Raw genomic sequence first — 25,304 nt, forward strand, 5'->3', positions numbered from 1 at the left:
ACAATGCAAAGAGAAGGGGACAACACTATCATACACTCAAAGGGATGCTTGACAGACATTTCCAGGTCAACAGTGGACACAGAACAATGTGATCTCACAACGTCATCTCTGAACAAGTTTTAAGAATCATACTGAATTGACATCCGTAGGCATGAATCTGCTCTGCACATGTGCCTTTTTTAATGTGTAAACATTCAAATTAAACCAAGTCAGAATAAAGCTTGAGTTCAGGTTCCAAGCTACTAAAATTCTGCTTGCCACATACCTTCTGTCACCATACTTCCCTCAATAAAGCCCACTGTTTGTGCAAGCATCTGTGAGTTACTCGCTTTCTTCCTACCTAAAGCCATTATATGTAATTATATGGCAATGTTTGATTTGACACTAAACTAAATGACTAGTACAAACAAATCTGGATAAACACTGTAACCCCATCAATCAGTGTAGCCTTTTCACATGCACAAACATTTCAGGTAATTGCTCCCAACCCACAAAACAATGAATATTTAGGGCCTGGTGTTCTAAAAAAAAGAGCGAGTGGACTCAATAACTTGTATATTACCTGTACAATATAATTCAAACTGGTACCATAGTCCTGCTGTAAATACAGCCTTCATGAAGCTTACTATATTCAGTTTTATTGGGGAAATGTTCTTTCTCTCTGTCATGTTGTGTCCAATAGTTTGTGATACAGTGTTGTGCAATGCATTTTCCCATCTGTATCTTGCAAGCGAGCATAGATTGAACCCTAATGCAATGTGTGTTGCAATGCATTTGTACATGTATGAGACTGGATAAATAGGTGTTAATGTATGGCTGGATTTCAGCACCACAGACAGCGCCATGGCTTTCTTCTTACACAGCACAGCACAGTACTGGTATTTTAGAGCCATAGGGGGTAGAGTCTTGCACAAACCTTGGTCAGATAAAGGGTCAATGAGACAGACAGAGTAGACTTTATTTATTGTAAACATATAGGGTTGTTTTGATCTATTAAAAGAAAATAAATACTGATTGTTAGTGTGCTCCACCAATCTCTAATGTTTCTCTTGTCTGTTCCCCCAGGTAGGCTGGTGGGAGAATGGCGTGTTGAGGCTTCGGTACCCAGCCTGGTCCCGCTATGGGCCATTCCTTAAACCACCTGATGATGCCCAGCACCTGCGTGTTGTCACGCTGGAGGAAAGGCCATTTGTCATTGTGGAGCTGGCAGACGCCGCGTCCGGGACCTGCATCCGGGACTCAGTGCCCTGTAGACGACCCCTTAATGCCAGGTTTGAATCCTCTATATTTAAGACACAGATGTGTTTATGTAGGATTTTATGTTATTGAATCATTTCATATGTCAATGTCTTTCACCCAAAGTAATAATGAAATCAAATGGAAAAAATAGAATAGTAGCCTCTCTACTTTATTTACACCAGTGTTATAAATGGAGTTCCTAAGATCTCATGATGCCATCCTATTGAGGTGATATCAATCACCTATCAAACTGTGGTCTCTTCACTCCCTGACCTTAATCAATAACAGACTGCTCTCGAGAGGATCAGTGGAATGACTCAGGGGTCTGGAATCAGATGTGACCACAGTAAAGCTTTATGGTTCATCAGCTTCTGAGGGGATGACAGCACCTATCCTACACTGGTCGATCAAACCTGTCACCAAGTGCTGGGCCATATTCGTCCTCTGTGACCATTTCCTTCTGTTTTGCTCCCTTTCCTTTCCTTTCATACTATTACACAACAATAAGAATCCATTTTTTTAAGGCTTTGTGTTTGACACTTTTTTTTCTTTTGATCTATTCTTAATTTTGTCTTGTCTGTGACTCTTTCACAGTGCCATCCATGAGGGAGTGGCTCCCATGAAGCAATGCTGCAAGGGCTTCTGCATCGACATCCTCAAGAGATTGGCCAAGATTGTCGGCTTCACCTATGACCTTTATTTAGTGACCAATGGGAAACATGGGAAGAAAATTGATGGGGTTTGGAACGGGATGATTGGAGAGGCAAGTCTTTGTTTATGTGGCAGTGGGGGTGCCTGTGGTTCTGCCTGTCTGCCTTTGTGAGCAATGTGTTCTCAATGTCGGCCCATGCCACTTGTGTATGTGTGAAAGGCAGTCCTTTGGCAAAGTGTGAGTGTGTGTGTGTGTGTGTGTGTGTGCGTGTGCGTGTGCATATGCGTTTATGTGTGTGTGAGAGTTTCTAATTGTGCCTCTGGAAATGTGTTGCATTTTTTTGTCAACAAGCCGCATAGTAGCATTCGGCCTATGCTTCTGCGTTTTGGGTGACCAGTTGAACGCTATTTGTCACATCAATCTCTGTGAGAGTTATGACCACTTAACCACTGCAATCAGATAGCTGTCATTTATCACACACACACACACACACACACACACACACACACACACACTCACACACACACACACACACACACACACACACACACACACACACACACACACACACACACACACACACACACACACACACACACAAACTGGTCTCAGTCCAAAAACGTAAAAAGAACAAAAAAATATAAAACACTTCCTTTCGGTGTGTTTATCTGCAGTCACACGTTCCTGTATACACAACCACAGCAAAAAGACACACACATTGTCAGACACCCCCTGGCTAGTTGCGATTAGTCCTTGATAATTTCTTGGGAGTACTCACTGAGGTTCATGATACCCCATCAAGAAAGACATAGATTTGCTGGCAGAAAAAAGCAGGCTCACACAAACAAACAAGCGTGTACTCATGCTCACACACATACTGAGATCGATACGGGGGCTGCTATTTTATTGAAGCGGCCCGCTGTTTCTATCTTTGTCCCAGAGGGAACTTGCCAAACACCAGCTGTCACGGGTACCAAAACAGTTTCACTGCACCCTCCTGCTCTATCATTTATAACTTGAGCCGCGGCCAGAGCTGTCTGTCCAATCTATTTTCACATGCAACAGGCCAAGCAAATTTTTGTTTTCTAAAACTAACGTCTGCCTTTAGATGTTCCAAAGCCTGCCATTCTTTGATCAGGTAATCCAGAAACTTGGCAAAGTTGAGGGGAGGGTGCTTTGCTTTCCGCTTCGCTTCATTTTTCTGCTGATTTGCTCTGAAGAGCGGATGTGCCATGTCTAATGTAGATTAACATTTCACTTGTACAATCAGCAGACACAGCGGTTTTCAGGTTTTTCTAGATGGCGGCAGGGTAGAGCAGTGCCCTAGCTCATTTTGTATGCAAAAGAGATGCACAAGAGACACATGTTTAGTATTTGTAGCAGATTGAATCTTTGGCCTTTCTCATGCAGGCACATTTGAGGATGTACAAGGGGTCAGGGTGCAGAAATGTCACTATCTCACCTGGAAATGAACCTTTGTGAATTGTAAAAGATTGTCTGTCTGTAACTTCCACAGGAATTACACATAATTAGATTTCTCTCTCACCACTTTAGGTGGTTTACAAGCGAGCCGACATGGCCATTGGCTCGCTGACTATCAATGAGGAGAGGTCAGAGGTTGTGGATTTCTCAGTCCCTTTTGTGGAGACGGGGATCAGTGTCATGGTCTCCCGTAGCAACGGAACTGTATCACCATCTGCTTTCTTAGGTAAGAAGCTCTGTTTATGTGAGGTTGATGTACAGAATCTAATTCAATTGTAAAGTGTTGAGTTTGCATAAAGAGACTTAGTCTTTGGCTGCTAGTGCTTACATCTATATTAGCCTTTACTTTTTCTTAGCTGCTTGTGTCTTCCCAACTTGTAGTTTCACTCTGTCAGCAGACTCAAGGCTCCAGAGGGAGAACAGTTATTGGCCTATAGACTGCATTGAGATCATTGTTAATAGAGAAAAAGTGTTATGGACTTCTGGAGAATATTTTTTCTCCAATGGTTTCCATTTTTACTGCATACACCGCTCATCTTTGTGTATTTATACTACCAAATGTGCCAGGTTTATGAAACTTGTACTCTCTATTGATAATATTAAGGATAATTAAATAATGCATTACACAACTGTTAACATGCCCTGATGTTATGTTTTAATTTAAATATTCTGTTATTTCCCTTCACAGAGCCCTACAGTCCAGCGGTGTGGGTGATGATGTTCGTCATGTGCCTGACCGTTGTGGCTGTGACTGTTTTCATTTTTGAGTTCTTCAGCCCTGTGGGCTACAACCGCAGTCTCCAAAACGGCAAGAGTGAGTGATGGATCTAAGATGGCTGTTTGATAGATGGGTCTGCATGCAGTCCATCACTGTTAACCCATGGATCAAATGGACAAACATTGAACACACTCCTGGAATGTAGTTAAAGATTTCAAAATTATTTTTTTATAGCATGATGTTAAACTTTTATGTTTCTATTGAATTAGTTTTTTTTGTCTGTCTGATCGGTCAGTTTTCACATTCAGAATAAACATCTTGAATGTGCTGTCCTTAAAGGGATAGTTCAGATCTTTTGAAGTGGGATTGTATGAGGTCAGTGTATTACTCACAGTAGATGGCCGTCAGCAAGGCCTTAGTTTGAAAAAGCAGGCAGGAGTACCAACACTGAAGCTAGACAATGTACTGCCATGGACAAAGATGTCTTGATCGGTTAGTTAGTTTGTTAGTTTTGTTAGTTCCTAAACCTTTTAAAACACCAAAGTAACACAATTATACAAACAGACTAACTGTGTTTCTCAGAACTGAGGGCGTGCCAACTGCCATCTACTGTAGGTAATCCACTGACCTCATAGGTAGGGATAAATACCTCATACAACCTCACATCAAAAGATCCAAACTATCCCTTTAACTGTGAGTGTGGCGAAGAGGAAATTCTAAGTTGAACTGCGTCCAAGTATTCTCGATATTGAAGCAGCTATTCATTATTCAACAGCATAGTTTGTACCCCTGTGATATTCAGTGTGCCTGATGCCTCGGTCCAATACCCAACCTGACGAGCCGCTTTTACTGCATGATTGCTGTGCTCCACATAATTTTACCTCTTTGTCATCCTCCCATATACCCCTCCTATTCACTCTCATCTCTCTCCTTCCTTCGTTACTCCTGTCGTATAAAGGTAGGAGTGTTTGAGCCTTTTGAGTGGTGATTTGCACCATGTGGTTTAATCATTTGTAAGATTACGTAGCAGCCGAATTGAAGCTGCCACCCTCGAAACGTATAGTCACTGCCTTATGAGCATTTGTGTCAAAAAAGCCTGTTAGGTATTTTCCTATACAGTAAACCCATTTTACAGATCATTCAGGGAAGAATGATTTGAATTGGCTGCTTCATTTGCAGTTAGACGCTACTGAATACACAATTTTGCTGTGTACTGGCTGGATTGCAGTTAAGGAAAAAAGTTAATGTTGCAACCAATCATTGCGCTCTCTTTTTCCCTCTTCATCATTTTGGCCAGAGGCTGGAGGCTCTACTTTCACAATAGGAAAGTCGGTATGGCTTTTGTGGGCTATTGTCTTCAACAACTCCGTGCCAGTGGAGAACCCCAGAGGAACCACCAGCAAGATCATGGTGCTGATTTGGGCCTTCTTTGCTGTCATCTTTCTGGCCTCCTACACTGCTAACCTGGCTGCCTTTATGATCCAGGAGGAGTACATTGACACAGTGTCAGGCCTCTCGGACAAGAAGGTACCTAATTTCTTGAATACTGATTAAGTAGGGAAAGCAGAAGGAGAATTAAAATCTTAGAGTGAGCCAAATCCTGTGCATTTGAATGTTAAATTGATTAAAGCACAGGAATTTAGCAATGAATAAAATCTCATTTACCACAACTCAATTACCACAGTTCTTGAATACGTAAGAGACTGTTCTAAATGCTACTCCAAGTCCACAGACTGCTCTCTTTTCAAAGATTTGACTGTGCATTGAGGGCTGCAAGTTAGTCTGGAAAGTGGACAGAAATAGGTCAGACAGATTGGTGCACAGCCTGGTGTGTCTCATGCCCCTTCCGTCTTCCTCCCTCGCCTCCTTTTGCTCGGCTAGTTTCAGCATCCCGAGGAGCAGTACCCACCCCTGAAGTTTGGCACGGTGCCCAACGGGAGCACAGAAAAAAACATCCGCTCCAACTACCCAGACATGCACCAGTACATGGGCAAATACAACCAGAGAGGAGTGGAGGACGCCATTACTAACCTCAAGACTGGGTGTGTCTGCTATAACATGAGCTTGTTAATTTCCTCCCATTTACAAGTATCCTGCAAGATCTTTCTCCATCTCAGTTTTTTAATTGTTTTACTTGCTGTAAATGGTTTCCATTCAAGCATGCTTTGTAAATTATTTCATTTTAGATGAAGGAAGTAGTCACGATTGTTCATGTTCACAAATCTACATGCCTGTATATGCTTACAAGACAAGCATCAACAACCAAGATTGTATTACACAATTGTATTACACAATCTTTTTTGAGGACATGTTCAAATTGCCATTTTTCTTAGTACTTAAAAGATGTCTTGTCTACAGTATGTTCCCTTAAAGGTTAATTGGAAATAGCAGTTGACCATATGATATCACCAAAACGTCCAGTCCACGGACCCTACAGTATTTACTGTATTTCTATAAGCCCATTTAATGGGAAATCATCTAACATGTAGGGTTATTAGTTTTTGGTGGAGTCATACCTGCTGCCATTCTTTGCTGCGATCTTTTTATGTTTTAACTCTCTCACTAGCAGGCTATCACACACAGTGGTATTCTTTTCAACTCAGCCTAACATTTGACATCTTTTGTCACACTTTCTGCTTTCCACCATAGATTCGCTCACCTTTACTCTTCACTGCTATCTACACCCACTCACACAGTGCAAGCAGCAATCCCCTATAGTTTCTAGTAGAATCTCTATCACCCGTCATGTGTTGGATAATCCAAGTTTACTTTATCCTAAGCCTCTGTCATCGTTTCTCCCTCTCCATTGCCTTGACACCGCAATTATAACTCAGTGTTAAAATGCACAAAAATGAGAAACTCTCTTTTTTTCTTTCCCTAAAGGCTTATCTTTCCCTTCCTCTCATGCCATGCCTCATCTGCTCTCTTATCTTACCATTTCTCTTTTTCTCTTTCTCTTTTTTGGTCCATTCTTTCCTCTCCCAGTGTGTGTCTGTATATAAACTTTATAATCCTCATCACTCTCTGGCTCTATCCCATGTCTTCCCCCCTCAAGTGTGTAAATCCCCCCCCCTTCTCCCCCTCTCTCCCTGTCACTGCGCTCTTCGCACCGTATAAATCCCCATCCTCCTCCTCCACCACCTTCCCGTTCTTTCTTACTCACAGATTTTTCCCTGATCTCGGCCTTATTTTATTCTCCTTGTGTTTTCACTCTTTCTGCCAAGCCTGCTTTACTATTCCACCCATCCTCACTTTTTTCTTGTTATGATTTAACTTTTCATGCACTTTCTATCATTCTGTGCGTCTGTCTGCCGTATATTTTTGCACCCTAACTCTCTTCCCAGGTACATAGCAGATATCCACCTTTATACCTCCTCCCCGGTCTCAGCCAGTCTCTCCATCCTTCTGCTCCCTCTCTACCATTAAATGATGAATGAATTCTCCCTTGATCCCTTTACAGGAAACTGGATGCTTTTATTTATGATGCTGCAGTATTGAACTATATGGCCAGGAAGGACGAAGGTTGTAAGGTGAGGACTAATCCACACAGGCACCTTTGATAACGTACTAGATTATATATATGTTTTCTTCTTGCTCAGTTTCTTTTTTAAATATCTGCACATTGTCCTTTTTCCAAGGTGATGACCATAGGCTCGGGGAAGGTTTTTGCCACCACAGGCTACGGTATCGCCCTGCACAAAAACTCACGTTGGAAACGTCCTCTTGACCTGGCCCTACTGCAGCTGGTGGGAGATGGTGAGAACTATGGGGAAGGGAGGGTAGACAGGAAAATAATTAGGACAATGGAGGGGCAAAGGGAGGGTTATGTGCAAAATGATAGGGTAGAGAAACGAGTGACAGTGTAGCATAAGGGTAGGGGGGAATGCAGATGGCTGTAAGGGGTTTTGATTGTGAGGGAATAATGGTGTGGGGCTGATGGTAATGGTTAAGAGGTTTGTAGGTCTTCTTAATCAGCTACAAGAGACAAGGGGAAAATAAAAGGGGGTGTGGTAGCGGTATTTTTGTTGTTGGTGCCAAGCATTGCATTGTTGGTAAAGTGCACATGACCCTTCCCCATTTTCACTTCTCTCAATCTGTCTGACTTTTCCTTCTTCCTTCTCACCAAAAAGAAATACTGACAGATATACATTCATTACAGATTAGCTGATACTGACACAGAGAGTGAGGAAGTGTAAGAAACCAAAGAGCACCTGAAAATACCCTGAACATGAGAAGAGTGCACTGAAGTAAAAAAAAAAATGTAAAAAGCAGATCAGATAATTGGATAATTGATAGCTAGGAGAGCATTATTAGTATGCTGTTTGTCTGGTGAACACATTTGTGTTGAGGATTAATCCATGGGAGGATGGTTCCTTGTGTTTGACAGAGAGAATCTGTTCTTAGAAATAGTTGTCACTACACTAATGCTTGATTGTCATTTTGCACAGTCCAACACACGCATTTATGGTCTCAATTGGATGCTGCTTGTTTTGCTTTTCCTCGATTTTTAAATCAGCTTTGCTTATGGCGTGGCGGACAAAGCCCTTTAGCTGTTTCTTGCATGCAGACACTTCAGCCGCTTACACACTGACAATGCCAATTTGGTGCCAAGATCTTTTAAATAAGACCGGCGTCTGGAGCTAAATAGTTGAACCTGGGAAAGGATGCGTGTGTGTCCAAGAAAAACCGAGAGCCCAGACAATCTTGACATGTTAAGTCTGTTGTTGTTTTTTTAATTACTGGTACATTACCTTGTCCTTGCCTCTGTTCTGTGGCAAAAGCTCTAACATCAGCTGTGTATGCTTGACGGATCTAGTTACAGGGGGGTGTTGAATGCTGTGGGTTCTAGTTGTAGGCAGACATTAATGGAGTGGATTACTAAGGAAGAGGATTAGTTTGTGTGGATGTAGAGGGAGGGAGTGGGGGACTCATGTTCAGAGTGCACTCAAAGACTGCATCTCAACAATCGCCCTGCGGCTCAAGGGCTCTGCATCACACCTTCAGCCGGCTAAACCATGTCACAGTGTTACATTATTATTGTACCATGCCATGTTGAGTCATATGATTTTACAGCTGCATTAGAGGGGCACTAGAGAAGTCCTTTGTCAACCCTGTGAGTGTATTTTTCACCTTGTTGCTGCCTCTGGTGATTCATACCATGGCTTTAAGTGAAGGTCCATTGATCTCACTACAACTTGTATCCTGATAAAGGCAAACTGCTGAATAGCAAGATTTCTTTTTCCCCTCTTATTGGATCCACTTCTATTTTTTGCATAGTATCAGGATTTTGATTCCAAGAATATATTATTCAGTGAGTAGATATTAAAAAAGAAGTGAGGACCTGGGTTTGCAGCTCTTGGCTGGCAGGGTGTTTTTTTCCCAAAGAAAGCTTGCAATGAATGCAGAGAGGTTTGTCATGTTGTGATAAAAGCACAGGATTGTGCGGGTCATGGTTTACTGCTCAACAACTGTGGAGCTCAGTGTCTATGGACATGTCTGGCATCATGCCACATCTGGCAAGCATGCACGCAGGCACTTGCACATTTACATATGCACATGCAGACATACATATGCATATGCACACACACACACACACACACACACACACACACACACACATGAAGACACACACACAGACATGAAGTAACAAATGAAGACACACAAATAAAGTTTCCTCTATTAAATAATGTCTTTGTGGTGCATGCCAGCTCTGTGTTTGCCGTGTGCCAGCTCTACCTGACCTGACCTGCCAGAAACGACAGAGGTAGAGTGTGGATTTGACACACCTGTCAGATTTGGCAGGCTTGAGCTGGCTTCGACTGAGAGGTAGAGACAACTGCCATCACAAAGGCCTAAGGGAGGGAAGAAACCGGCTCGGTGAGAAAGAGTCAGATTGTAAAAGAGGGAGACGGAGAAGCGCAAGATGAATCACTGAAATCAAATGGCAGGAAAGCCAGGAGATGAGACTTAGAGCTTAGAGGAAGGATTCAACTGCAGCTTTTGAAGTGGAGGACAGACAAGAGACTACCTGTTTATGTGTGTCCTTCACTAAGACACTTGCTGTTTTCACATGAGGCTCCTGTTTGGACACACAGCTGCTACTGAAGGTCAATGACACGATAAATCCTCTTCAATGAGGCTATGCTCCGGTGTTAAAAACAGACCTTTGTGTGATGGAATGTACGTGTGTACGAATGGATCTAAGACGTGGAGTTGATACCCGAGTCTGCCAGTGGGCTGCAGTAGCACTGTGTCCATCTGTTGCTGTAGCTGGAGGCCACGGCTGATTGGCTAATGATGTTCTACAGGAGACACATTAGCCAGATCACACAGATGACTGAGTCGACTTCATCTAAGCTACACAAGCAGAGCTAATGATGGAAAAAATGAAAAGCTAGAGCTTGGGTTTTTGCAGAGCAGTGTAGTGTTGCGAGTGGATGTGTGTCTTGTCAGCTTTTACACCCTGCTTTAGCAGTTTGACTTAGAAATAGTTTAGAGACTGTAATATGTAGTAAAATGCAACCTTCAGAGGGTTATTGCTGCTCATCCTGCCATAGCTATTATTGTAACAGAAAGCTCTCATTATGAGTTCTGTTGGAAAATGTAGCTCTTTAATTCCATCATGAATCACATGCTGCATCTTCTGGTTGTCCATCACTATGGTTACACCAGCAACCCCCGCAGCCAATCACAGGTTTAGCAAGGCAGGTCGGGTTTGTTAGGCCAGCAAGATCATGAAAAGATGAAAATGAAAAGACAGAGCAGTGGGTAATGCAGTCTTGCCTGGTTCCTGGTAGGTTACAGATGGGAATCTTGGATCCCCCAGAGCCTGCCACTTTCATGGAGATTCTGACCATCCTTCCAGCATAATTAAATGATTATGATCTTCTCCCTCTGCCTCTGTTTCTGTCCCTTCCCATGGTCTCTCTCTCTTTCCATTTTTGCCTCTTTTTTTACTCCTCTCATCCTCTTCAAGCTGAGGAGTTTTCCCGCTGTATGTCATAATGACACAATCTCAGCCTCCCGTCCTCCATCTCTGCTTCCCTTGTACCATCTTCCTCTAACTCTCTCTGTGTCTCTGTCTGTCTCATTTCCCCTGATGCGTTTGTTGACAGAGAAAGAATGCCGCTCCCTCTCTCTCTTTGTAAAACATTCTTCCCAACTCTCTTGTTACCTTTCTCTTACCCTCTCCCATGCTTGTTCAACCTATCCAGCTATCTCACTGTGGCTCCTGGTCTCCCCTTATCCTCCTCTTCTCATTTTCTCTGGGTTACAATGTTGAGATTAGGTTGTCTGTGCCATTTTACTTCTCAGTGCTACTTCATTGTTTTGGACTCTCTCTCTCTGTCTCTGGCTCTTTCCTCTTTGTTACTTTGGACACAGTGCTGCTTTTTGTAAACTGACCTCTGACCTTGAGGAGTCACCTTGGATAATAGGCAAAGAGCAGGCAATTCTGTAGACCTGTACTTTAGTGCTTATCATTAGTCTTTCTGTCTCCTGTGTGTCCCCTTGCCACTTTCAATTGCCCCTTCGGTCTATCTATCTATCTATCTATCTATCTATCTATCTATCTATCTATCTATCTATCTATCTATTCATATATCTATCCACTTATTTATCTATCTATCTATCTATCTATCTATCTATCTATCTATCTATCTATCTATCCATCTATCTATCTATCTATCGATCTATCTATCTATCCATTTACTTATTTATCTATCTATTTATATATATATTTATCTATCTATATGTCTAACTTTCTATCTGTCTCTCATCTATCTATCGATTTACCTATTTATCCATCTATTTATATATTTATTTATCTATATTTCTAACTTTCTATCTATCTATCTATCTATCTATCTATCTATCTATCTATCTATTCTCTTCCCTCCAATTTCTCTCTTTTCTTTCCTCCTCTTCTGTTACTGCCTTTTAATCTCATCCAAGTACTTTTTCCTGCTTTTCTTCTTCATCCCCCACCCATCCCCTTTACAGATGAGATTGAGATGCTGGAGCGCCTCTGGCTGTCAGGTATCTGCCATAATGACAAAATTGAGGTGATGAGCAGTAAACTGGATATTGACAACATGGCTGGGGTCTTCTACATGTTGCTGGTGGCTATGGGCCTCAGTCTCCTGGTGTTTGCCTGGGAACACTTGGTCTACTGGAAGCTGCGCCACTGCATGGCCACCAGTTCTGGCAAACTGGACTTTCTCCTGGCAATCAGCAGGGTAAGTGTTTGTGTGTGTGTGTGTGTGCGTGTGTGTAGTGTTTTTCTACACTTACTCACAAAATTACTCACTGAAAAGTAAAACTATCTTTAGCGCCTCAACATTTTACATTCATATTTCCACTGCTAATGTTTGAATTTTTATCCCCTTTGAAACCCTTTTTTTGTGGCAACAAGGGGTGTTCCTACAATTAAGGGCACCAAAACTACAACATTTTAGCAGGGCAATATAATGTTACCATAGGCACACTCATGTGTCATAACATATTTTGTTCCTGCCTGTGTGTGCCCTTATCTGTTACTAAGTGGGGATGATAGAAAGTGTGAAGTCTAGGGTCAGTTCAATTCCACTCAGTCAATTTGGGAAATTCATTGAAATTCAATTCTGGTCACACCCTGTATATCCTGTCCCTTTGAAAGTGACTTTGAAAGAAGCAGCCCAGACCAGACCATATGGATGTGATTATTGTAGCTTCCCTGATAATAATTTATGATTTTTCACCACTTTGGTTGTAATTTGTGCATTTATGTATGCAATTCCATCAAGCAAACAATGCACAACTCTACTATAAATAGGAATAGATTTTTATCTGAAAAATACTAATCTTGCATTTCATTAGAAAACAGAAACTTATTTGTGTTGCTTTTGTATGATTTCCATTCTCATTCACTCCCTTAATTCTCTGTCCCTCCATCTCTCATGTACATACAGTAATACAATGTCTTTTGCATGTGTGACAGGATTTCTTTAGTCTGCTGCATCTGTACACATCTATGTTGTTACATTTTCGCCAATACATTCCTGCACCATTATCTCAAACGCACCAGTTAATTGATTTCATTTTCCAATTTAGGAAATACCGTTTATACAATTTTGTTTCACGTTGCTCTGCGGTTAAAATCTGACTCTGTGTTCTTGATTTGTGCTCTATTTTTCCCAGGGCATGTATAGCTGCTGTAGCTTTGAGGATGAAACAGCAGCAGCTAAATCTTTGCCAACTCATCACCACACTTCAATGGTTACAGTTCAATCCCAGCCACATGTTGTCTCAACGTCTATGACCAACCCAGTTATTGCCATGGCGCAACAGCAGCAACCACCGCAACAGCAGCAACCACAGCCCGTCTACAAAACACCTCTACCGGGCTCTCCTCCCACCGTGGTGCATTCTGGGACAGCACTGGGTCCCTCCAACCCCCCCATTGCTGGTGCACCCCTCCCTTGCTCCACCTTCCTGCCCCGGCCAGACCGCAGACTGGCTGTGGTGGATCGCTGGAGGCTGCCCAAAACTGCTACAGCCACCAATCCAATGGCTGTGAGGGGGGCCATCACTGACATGGGACCCTTTGCTCAGAAGGTCCCACCAAACTGGGCTTCCACTGATGGAGGGGGAGGGGGAATTGATGGCTATAAGAGATACTATGGTCCCATTGACCCTGAGGGACTGGGGCCCTGCATGGAGCAGCAGGCAGGGTCCCAGACCCCCAAGACTATGCCCAGGGGCCACCCCCAGCCCCCTCCAGCCAGTGTGGCCTTTTATTCAGAGAAGGGCATGGACCACGGGTTGGGGAAGAGGGTGGTGGGAGGTGGCAGCGGAGGTCAGGGGAAAGGTCAAGTGAAAGGGGCCGTTAAACCTCTGGGCACTCCTAGATTGCCTTCTAAGAGTCAGGCCCCTCTGCCTCCTACACCCCCGCCGCCACATCCCTCTCCCCCTCTCTCCTCATCCTTCTGGAGGAAGCGTAGGCCCAAGAAGCCCAAAGAGCCTGGAGGGCCACTATATGAGAACATTCTACCCCTGGGGCGGAGGGGAGGAGCACGAGATGGAGTGAGGGAGGGAGGAGGGAGGAGGGCACGCCCCCTCTCTCCCCCGCTCTCACTTCCTGTGCCAGTACCCCTCAGCCCCTCTTACACCCCTCCTTCGCCCTCTGCATCTTTGCACTATACATCCTCATCGTCTTCGTCGACCACCTCATCCACATCTACGTCCTCATCTGCCTCATCTTCTCGCTCCACCTCTCCCACCTACTCTTACAGCTCCTCTAGGAGCACACGGGATAGGACTGGAGGACTGGATGGAGAGGATGATGATGACGACGAGGAGCTGACGGAAGAGTCAAGCCTCCTCCTTGGCAGGGGGAGGGAGAGGGAACGCTCAATCACTCGGCCTCGTTCCCTTAGCCACGGGCGCCTGCCACCACCCATACCTCCCAGGAAACCACGTACCTCCTGGGGTGACAGAGAAAAGGAACGGGAGAGGGAGAGAGGAGGAAGCCAACTGTCTCAGCTCCAAGAGTGGTGGGCAAGCTGGAGTGAGAGAGAGAGGAGTGGAGCGGGTGGAGATGCTGAGAGGCAAAAAAGGGAAAGGAAGCGGAGAAAAGAGAAGGAGAAAGAGAAGAAGAAGAAGAAAAAGAACAAAAAGAGGAAAAAGAGAGAAGAAAGGGAAAGGGAGCGCGAGAGAGAAAGGAAGCGGCGAAAGGTGAAAAAGAAGAAGAAAAAGGAGCTGAAGACAAAGAAAAGAAAGAAATCAATTGGGGGCAGACGCTCTGAGCCAGAGGAGGGGGATGTAGAGCCAGAGAGAGAAGGGGAGGCAGAAGGAGAGAGGGAAGGGGGAATACAAGACTACTCTTCGTTCTCTGCCCAGTATCGGAGCTCGTTTGGGGAGAAGGGACAAGATTCGTGGGAAGGAGAGAGGGATAGAGGTAGAAGAGAAGGAGGAGATGAGGGCAATGACAGAGAACAGGAGGACAGCAACAGAAACAGGGAGAGGCGTCCCAAATCCTCACGTTCTCATTCCAGGCATCGTATCCCCAGTAAGCGCTACCCTAACCTCAACAAACTCCCTGCTTCAGTAAAATTTTGGGTTAATGGAAGAGGAAATGATTCTAATACTCCTCCAACATCTCTCCACCCACTCCTTCCATCCTCTAAGCGGAGAAGAAGTGGAGGGATGGACAGAGATGACAGCGGGAGAGTTGGAGAGCGCCGGCCTTTGTTAATGCATTATGAAAAAGAGAAAGCACAGACCAGAGAAGGGCTTTCCTTCCCTGAGTGGGATTCTGAGGATGATGAGGGTGATGATGATGATGATGATGAGGAAGAGGAGAGGGACAGAGTGAGGGAGCAGGTGGGGAAGGGAGGAAGGAGAACAGGTAGGGGGGCAGTGTCTGAGTCGGAGAGGGACAGGGCCAGGGCAGAGGACAGTTATTCAGATGAGGGCTCGTCAGGGGAATTTGGCCGTTTTGAAAGATACTGGGAAGGAGGTGCAGGGGGAAGCAGCACTGGAATAGGGGGCATAGGTGGAGGAGGCTGGTTCTTTGGTACCTACCCCTCCAGAGAGAAAGGGGGAAGTATCAACAGTCGGGATGATTCCTTACTAGGAACTCGGGCAGAGGGATGGATTGGTGCTAATTTCTGGGGTTCAGGGCCAGGAGTAGGTTGGGGCTCAGGGGGGGGGAGTGGAGGGCTCGGCTCACAGTGGCCGCCACCCCCCGCAGCCTTCCCTCCACCTAGGAGATACTGGTCTATGGACAAGATCCCTGTGAAGGGAGAGAAAAAGTGGAAGAGTGGAGGAGGGAAGCGCAAGGGGCGAGCTAGGGACAGAGGGGAAGAAGCAGGACGGGTCACCATGTGTTCCTGTAGCCTTTTTCCCCAACCACATCCTTACCCACATCCCCACAACCGCTCGCACACCTCCCACTCCAAGAGAGGAGCCACGGTGCTTTCCCATAGCCAGGAAGAGCTTCTCCCCCACTGCCACAGCTTCAGCGGGGGTTCTCGCCCCAAGCCTCTGCCCCCTAAACCAGATCCCAGTCAGCCCAAATCAGGCAGCCAATCTAACCTCAGTCTCAGCACACAGCCCACAGACCATCCACCTCAGCCCTCACCGCCGCCACCCCAGCAGCAGTCCATGTCTCCCACCTCCCTCCCGATGCCCATCCCGCCTCCACCCTCATCCTCCGTGTCACCACCAGCAGGCATAGGGATGGTTGGCCAGGGCCAGGCTCAGGCTTCGGCCAGTGCCAAACTCCAGTATCAGAGACTGCGCTCGGTGCCACAGCCACGAAAGTTCTACTCCCCCCATCTGCCACTCAAAGCCAAGAGCCTGTGCTCACGCCGAGGGTCGGCCCACTTCTCCAGTCTGGAGAGCGAGGTATGACAGGGGGAGAGGAGAGAGGGAGACGTGGGAGCAAGCACCACTGCTATTGAGAACCATGGTGCCATGGCAGCTGGAGCCAGGGATGACAACAGAAACATGGCTGCCTTGGTGTCCATAGGTGATCAATTAGCAACCATCACTGCGGGAACTGATACTGACAGTAGTTCTACTGCTAACACTATCCTGTGTGAGAGCAACACCACCGCCACCCGGCCCGTTGTACGCGTTCTCGTGCGGGCGACAGTGAGACGCCACACCAGGGTGAGCTACATCCGTTTGGATGGTTCCCATGATGACGAGAGTGAAGGGGAGACTGCATCACTGGGGACAGCAGCTCCTGAACTTCTCCTCCGCTCAGAATTGAGCTTTGTGATGTCATCATCGGTTCTCCTCCCCTCCCCGAGTTACAACTATGGATAAGAGTAGTCTCCAACTTGTGAGTAATGATGTCATATTTGTACACACAAACACACACACATGTACGAGCACACTAACACATGTACACACACAGATATATGCTCAAAACGTCTCCCTCCCTCTGGCTTTGAGAACACACCTCGGTGGGAGGTGAAAAGACCCACCCTCTCCCAAAAGATGCCAGTGTTTGGTTAATAGACTCTGGCTCCCTGTCCTCATTGGCTGTCTGCTTTTGAACTGGATTGTTGGACTGCTTCTCAGTGTTGGAGAGACTGCCCCCTCTTCTTCCCTTTTGTAAATCAGTTGATATGAAAAGCAATGCAGTCTCATGCACTCTGTCTGCCTGATCACCTTTCACTGGGCAGTGAGGATAGTGCTATTTATTTGCCCTTTGACCTCCTTTGCCACCATCAGAACCATCTAGCTCTACCCCAGGACCATCTACGTGATGTCATGTTTTACTAGAAACTCTTTTAACCAATCAGATTGAACAGGTACAACTTCTCCTCCTCCCTGTTGGAGCTTGTCATGTCTCCTCTGGTCCAACCAGTTGAATATCAAAGTATTTGAACAACAAACTGAACTTTAAAAGAGAAATAACAATAAGAACAAAAAAAGACATGTAGCAGATTTTCTTTTATGTCCGTCTTTTCTTTTCTATCTTATTCAGACTTTTCTCCCCATGTCCTCTTTTTTATTCTATCAATATATTTCTCTCACTGTGTTAGTGTTTTATTAAAGAGGAGGCTGGATGTGGCTAGTGTTGGAAGTGGGAATGATTCAATAGCAGTGCCAAATTTCCACTTAACAGCTTTTAAGCAAGATTGGTTTCCAAGTAATTTGTTTTCATAGATAAAGCCCCATCTTTTTTTCCACATGTGAACAACGCATCATTCACCGTCATGTAAATGGATCAAGGGGATGATTGGTGCAATATCTGTAATTGGCACTAGATGGCTGCATATTATTCAAATAAGCTTGCAAGACAATTGTGCAAGAGGCTTGTGGTAAGTTTAATAATTGTAGCTACATGATACAGAGCAAGGGGTGTGCAGCTGAACTGTATTATTTTTTTATGAAAGTGGCCAGACAGGATTTGTTCTGAAGAAGTAAAAGGAATTGAAATGTGCAGCACATTATAATAGCTATTTTAGGATATTATTGTATTTCACTACTATAATGTACCTTTGGTAGAGTTTGTAGGTGATAGATTAAATGAAGCACAAGATTCATTGTATTTTTCAGACATGCGTGCCACAGTTGTAAATGCACAATCTACAGGTAATATATTTTGAGGATGCTTGGAAAAATATTCACTTGATGTCAACTCATGCTATTATGGACAATAAAATTCAGTGTTACAACGGTTAAAAAAACAAAGTAGCACAGATACTTGTGCAGAGGAATGATCTTTTCATTTACTATTTCCTTTTGGCAAACAAGACTGAAAATTATACTGTGAATGTTTTAAGTTCCAATTCAAGGTGCATATACAATGGCTGAAACGTCACTGAATGCAGTCAGTAATAACTCCTGTAATCAAGATTATCAGATGACTGTTTGACTTTGAGCAATATTTCCATCTTCAATGTTACGTTAATGCAATGGCACATCTGTTTGCATCTAAGACATTGTAGTTGTTTTTCCTATAGATCATTTGTTTCAGCCAGAATCAGATGCTCCACATCTTCACTTATTTTCTTACAGGTAGGATCAGTTTAATCTAATTTGGCCAGATGTGATTGTAAGAAATGAGCTAAAGTCCTCAGCACCTGGCTCTGGCTAACCAATTAAACACGAAATGCTATGTGTTCAAGGGAAAGTAGTGAACTGTAGCATTGTACCCTCTATGATCTGTGCCAAAAGCCATCTACTGTGTAAACTGTGCCAATGTTGCCAACATTGCAATGCATACACTGTCCATTTTCATAAGGTCAACATATCCACCTCATTTCTCACACTGAGACCAGCCACAGCCCAGCACTTCTCCTAGAGTAGTTGAATGTAGCTTTGACATGATGTAGCAAAAGAACACTTACTTTTAGACTTTGTAGCTTTTTGGATGCAGTTGATAATGGCTGGGGGGGGGACTGGGGGTTGACCTGTTATGTGAGGGACTGTGCGTTGTTTGTGCATGTCGTCACAGATCGAAGGGTTAGTTGACCTTCTCAATTCCCCTTTTAACTCCTTTGCCTTTTGACGAGGGCAGACTGTACCTTTTATGTGCACATGGATTGCTTTTTTTCTAGATCTGCGTGGGGCAATTTTTTTTAAACAATCTGTCTTTTTTTTTGAGAAATGCTTTTGCTGTTTCCCATCCTTTTGAAAGCCCCAGAATCATTGCATGTTTAGCTGAATGAAATCTCAAAGATTTGTGGTGGGAGGGGTTGTGAAGTTCAATTGTAGTAAATGCTTAGGACCCAGGGCGAGCACCTTTCGGTGAGGTAGTAGGTTCACTATACTCTGCACCCCAACAGTGAAAACCACAGCAACAGTTTGATTGCTTCCTGTGTAGTAGAACATGGCCGTTTTCAACCAATCAACAGGGCTTAAACCTGGTATGTCATTGAGCATTATTGATTTCTATTGAGGCGCTAATACTTAAGTCTGTGACTGCATGAACAGAAGTGACTCTTAAAAAACCCTCTGGCTTACTTTTGTTCATTTACTTTATTTTATGCGAAGAAAAAAGAATATATTAAAATATACTATGTTTTTGAGAATGTACCATGTTATACTGTGATTTAACTGAGATATTTTATTGTATTCAATTATCATTTGAATTCTATCATTTATCTATAAAGAAATATATATGTACAAATAAATATATACATATATATACATACAGGTATATATATATATATTAGTTAAGTTTGGTATATTTGGAGGAAGTGTTAGATGAAATAGTTTTAAATGTTTTAGCTTTGTAGAGATTCTAGACACTGAAATCATTTTTGAATTTCGATTCCTCCTATATGACTGTGAAGACATTAGTGCCTGTGACAAAAAAGACAAGTAAAAGTCTAAACTCTCTATTCATTTGTATCTACTATAGCTATCAGTCTGTCACTCCTCTCGTACTACCTAACATTACTTTTTGACACCCGCTGCTTTTACACATCAGTATGTTTCTCTCACACAGTCTGCTGTCTCTTTTACTTTCTCCTACGCTTCTCCATCGTTTTGCTCTTGGTTTTCCTTAACAAGTTATGAACACTCTTCACGTCTCCTCTTTTAAAGTTGTATCATATGGCGATCACATCTCTTTGTTAATTAACCCACCCATTGACCTTTTGCTTTTGTCCTTTGATCACTTTCTTTTCAAACCAGCTCATTCCTCTGTCTGTCTCTCACTTAGCAAAAAACAGAGACCAGTAGATACTGTGTTCTTGCTCCTTTTGACTGATTGTTGATGCTGATGATCAATTAATTGATTGATGAAATAATTAATGAACAATGTTACTATTACTGATGTGACTGAAGTGTGTATCTGACGACCATGCCACTGTAGCAAGTCTGGGCTGTACCACACCACCAGCGAGCAAATGAGGCCACAGTTGCTATGGCGTTGCCATGGTGTCCTCTGCACCGCCACCACCTGGTGCCTGCTGGGTAACATAGCATAATGTCCTTCACTTTTCCCAAAGCACTGGTCAAAGATCTGCTATGCTCCCCTCTGCTCAGTCCTGACCTTAATCAGTGGGAGGTGAAATATTCAAAAGCTCACTTTGGAAGAATGTGGAGGGGCAGCATGGTGGTGAAGTGTCTGCTGCCTACGCTGATCTAGACTGGACTGGTTTGGCTTGAATAAAGTGTTGATATTATGTTAATCAACTAATCATTAAATCATCAGTTTGTGCTGTCCTGCATGCAATCCCAAAAGCTTTGTATTACTGATAGCCTCAAACCAGTCAGGACAGAAATGCGCTGCTGTGTTTTTCAATGTGTGGGTTTTAAGTTGAGAGGATACCTGCCTTTTCTTGTACGTGTATTGCATGTGCAGTAATCATTTGTAAAAGCCCACTGCAGCATGATTCTCTCCCTCTGTTTTTCCTCTCCCCCTATTTCTGAAACACACAGACACACACACACACACACACACACACACACACACACACACACACACACACACACACACACACACTCAGACTTTGCTGTGCATGCATATTTCACACACAATGCGTACATCACTCAGCCAATGATCCTCATCTTCCTCCAGCACTCACCAAGCTGCAATCTAAAGCATTGCCTTAAGTAGCCGATCATCCAACACTGGCATGTGTGGCTTCACAAACACTTACATTCTATACATGCCTTGCACACACTGCTGATACTCTAATTCCTTAAAAACGCTGTGTCTTTTGTGTAAAATTTAGTTCACAGATTTGGTTACCGGAGGTTACATTCACTGCCTGTTTTAAACTATTTGTCTCTTGAGTTTGCCAAATAATCCAGCACTCTGCTTTCACTGTCCTGCCTGTTCTGATCTATCAAATCCAGATTAGAGTAGTCTGGTTCAATTTGTTTTACTATGCTGACTTGCTCCTCTTTTGATTTACCTTGTTGTTCTATTCTGCTTTGATTTGTTAGATTTCTTGTTGAACAGTCCAGTCCAGCCTAGTGCAGTGTGCTCCAGGCTAGTCTAGTGCCTGTGTTTGTAAGAGATCCTGGTACAGCCTCAAGCTCATCCCCTCTCTCTATTGGCCCGTTACCTGGGAAGCAACACGTGTGGTGCTCCATAATTCAAACAGGGTCTTCATTGGCTGAATCGGCCATGAATTATATCAAGGAAACACAGGAGTGCCACACGTTGTACTCACCAGGTCTAGGGTCTGCATGTTGCACCATGCAAAGCTTATCCTATCACAGTGACAGGGCACATATACCCACAGAAACCAGTGTGTGTTTTCAGCATTGTACAAGGCCCAGTTCTGCTCTAGTAACCTTGCAAACACTATAGGCCTACTTACGGGTTGCTAAGGCGGGCTGCTAGTAGGGTGATGTTGCTCCTAGCCCAGACTGGTCTGGTCTATGCCCTAATCTAAATGTGTTAGTTTATTTGACATTGTCTGTCTGGGGTGGGGCTGGAGGGTCAGTGCTGCACTTACTTCCTGAGAATTGCTTCATAAAATATGATTCTCTTTAATTAATGCCAGTGGTGCTGTGTTTCCTTCCAATTCTTTTGTCACAAATGCAATTGTAAATAAGAGGCTTTGAGATTGTGTTTGTTCCGTACAGGCATGTGTTTCTTTGGCTTTCTGATAGGCAGTCCTTTGACAAAGTGTGTGCCTGTGTGTGTGGGTGGGTGTGTCTGTTTGTGTGTGTGATTTTGTTGCGTGCATGCTTGCATATATTTCTAAGGGGTTTCTCGGTTCTTGACCGACTTTTGCTTTGATCTGGCCAGAGCTGACCATACATAATCCACTTCTTTCACCCTCAAACAGAGCAACACGCCTAACACCTCAACTCTCAACCTCAGCCAACAGCCACCTAACCCGCTCTATGTCTTATACAACAAACATGTGTGAATCTGCTGATTACAACAGACCTGACCCTGATGCAGCTCTCTGGAAATTTATCCATAGACATGCGCAATATTTGCATTGATAGCATTGATTGTACTATTATTTATTTTTTGGGGGATGGGGGTGTTAACCTTCATGATGATGATTTATTATATCAGGAATAGAGTTTAATATATAGTACTATGTATAAATACCTAGTAGAGTCAAATGTTGTGGTAAACACAGAAAGATAAACTGAATTAAAAATAGTTTTAACTTTCATTGTCCTTTGTGGAAAATTAATTTTCAGGATCTCAAAGCTAGTTTTAAATCTATTCCTGAATATGACTTGGTTCTTTAAAAATGCCGCTTAATCAAGCATGAAAAAACACCTAAACAGTACCTGACGCACGATATTCTGCAAGAGTGTTGATGGGGATATTAAATATGTTTTGTTCTGCTCCCTGTGCGTCTGCGATCTGCTAATTAGCCATGCTTTGTCAGTGTGATGGGCTAATGGCTAATTGCATTGTGAGGCCTCACTGTGTACATGCGGTAATGACTTAACGCTCTAATAAGATTGAGTTACAGGCAGTTGGCTCATGGTGTCCCCAAACACTGATCTGAGGTCAGTGTTATGCTTTTCTGTCTTACAGAATGACTATGATTGGAGAGTGGAGGGGATAAACTGATCCTTGATCTCCCATTGGGATTTCTTTCACTTGCATTGTGTTCTGTCATTTATCTTTGAGCTGGGTACAGTAAGATGCCAGGAGTGATGTATTTGCTTTTGAGTCTTTTTATGCATATATAATACAGGAATACAATTTTTATTTGATTAAATATACATTATATTTAGTGGATGCTGACCAACCATGCTTTTATCTTGAAGTTGTAAAATATTAATATGTTCTGGATTGGTCAGTTGATAAATATCTGCACCAAATGCAGCTTTCTATCTCTGTTCAACCCCCCACCTGCTCCATACTTTTCTCCTCCATCTCTCTTCTCCCCCCTCATACAGCACTTTCCAGTCCTCAGTCACTTCTTCATAGTCATACACACACACTCACACAGTACAGTGGAACACACACACACTCATGAACGGTGTGTGGGAATGGAAGGAGTGTGCTGCGTCCCTGCTGAGGTGCAACAGATTGATCCTGTACTGATCTGCCACCGGGCCCCTGGGGATTTGTATCGCATGTCTGCGGTGCAGGGCATAACACTTTCTCTCACTCTCTTCCTGTCTTTGACTCTCTCTCATTCTTTCTCTATCCAGTAACACTGGCGTCGTTTCTTGCTATGCACTGCAGTGGCCCTTACGCTCCTGCACCCATCAACCTCCATCTCTCTCAGTATTCTGCCAATGACAGGTTTCCTTTGTCTCTCTGTTTTGATTTTTCTTTCAATTCTATTTCCCCTGACTGACTATGTCACTTCATTTATTCTCTTCTCTATCTCTGCTTATCCCTTCTTTAAAATCATTCTGTTCTCCCTGTGGATTTACCTTTCTACTGTACTGATACATTCTCTAGTGTTTCTTTTACTAGTCTTTTGCTGACACTGTTGTCTTTCGAAATATATACGCTGAATAACTAAATCTATATCAATGTATATCTGCACACACTGTACTCACACATGTACAGTACATGTGGAAGAAGAGCGCTGTTTTCCTTTCATCATGTGTGCAGCGCCGCAGGGTTCTACAACCCATCGGCTTGATCTCTGAAGTTAAAAGAAAAACAACAACACCCGAGCACCCTTTCATCTTGTGCTTTTTCCCCAGCTACACAGCCAATCTCTCGCTTTGGCCTTTTTCACATGAGCCACGCTAGACCACAACAAGGGACAAAATGAGTTAACAGTCCCAGAGCTAAATCATACGGTTTGTGTGTGTGTATGTGTATGTGTGTGTGTGTGTGTGTGTGTGTGTGTGTGTGTGTGTGTGTTTGTTTGTGTGTGTGTGTGTGTGTGTGTTTGAAAAAGATTATGTGCACAAAGAAGTATTTTGTTTCTGTCGCATGTGTGTCTGTCTGTAGCACATTTGCTTGCCTTTTTATGATTAACAATCCGTGACTGTTTGATTAGTTGCAATGGTAATGAACACAGTGTGTTTACACAATGATGCAAATACTATTTTTTATGCCAATTCAAGCCCTTAATTTGGTTCACCAGGATCTCTATGGATGTTTAGACTCAATTATATGTTAAACACAATGAAGCAGGTTGTATTTTCTGTTCCTTTACTGTAATATGCCCATAATGAAACTGGTCCATCCTGCCCCAGCAAAAGGGAATATCAAATATTTTTTTGGATTATCGAAAAAGATGTAGACCAATGATGTAACTAAAAAATGTTGTCATTATTAATTAATCCTATGAATATTTTCTCTAATAATTGTGTTTTAAATGTCAGAAAGTAAGAAAATATCCATCACAATTTTGCAGACAACCCAACACATTTGACTAGCTGGAGCCAGAGAATGTTTGCCATTTGGTTTAAGAAATGAAATGAATGATCTATTATGTATTGTTAGTTAATTTTCTGGATCAACTGAAGAATTATTGGACTACTCAGTTTAGCTCTAATGTAGGTATATGTTTTCTCTACTTTACTTGCATGTCATTTTGGTTATTTGATGCTTCAAAACTTTGTCTAACTAGCAGCCAGCCCGCTTCTAAATACTGTAAATACCTTTTAACTATCTCAACACTTTTAACAGTCAAACTGAAACACTGGCTGCTGGTTAGCTAACACTAGCTTTCAGGCTAACGCTTGCTTTCATTCTACAAGTGCTCACATCACATCTATGAGTACAGATATTTTTTTACAAGCTCTCAAATCATATTCTACAAGTGCTCACATCGCATCTACTCGCTCTCACGTTTTGCACCA

At 43.3% G+C, this 25,304-nt stretch overlaps 1 protein-coding gene across 1 annotated transcript in view; it reads left to right on the forward strand.

The window, feature by feature from the left end:
• Window positions 1–22,051, forward strand: part of LOC117946177 (glutamate receptor ionotropic, NMDA 2D) — a 52,232-nt gene extending 30,181 nt beyond the window's left edge. The window contains exons 7-16 of the mRNA XM_034874096.1: window positions 1,066–1,271; window positions 1,834–2,002; window positions 3,446–3,599; window positions 4,062–4,187; window positions 5,389–5,618; window positions 5,973–6,133; window positions 7,552–7,621; window positions 7,730–7,847; window positions 12,093–12,328; window positions 13,269–22,051. Coding sequence (XP_034729987.1) covers window positions 1,066–1,271; window positions 1,834–2,002; window positions 3,446–3,599; window positions 4,062–4,187; window positions 5,389–5,618; window positions 5,973–6,133; window positions 7,552–7,621; window positions 7,730–7,847; window positions 12,093–12,328; window positions 13,269–16,484 — 4,686 coding nt within the window. The 3' untranslated portion in view covers window positions 16,485–22,051. The remainder of the gene's footprint in view (window positions 1–1,065; window positions 1,272–1,833; window positions 2,003–3,445; window positions 3,600–4,061; window positions 4,188–5,388; window positions 5,619–5,972; window positions 6,134–7,551; window positions 7,622–7,729; window positions 7,848–12,092; window positions 12,329–13,268) is intronic.
• The last annotated feature ends 3,253 nt before the right edge of the window (window positions 22,052–25,304 follow it).

The sequence above is a fragment of the Etheostoma cragini genome, chromosome 6 (genome assembly GCF_013103735.1).
Source record: "Etheostoma cragini isolate CJK2018 chromosome 6, CSU_Ecrag_1.0, whole genome shotgun sequence".
Taxonomy (NCBI): Eukaryota; Metazoa; Chordata; class Actinopteri; order Perciformes; family Percidae; genus Etheostoma; species Etheostoma cragini.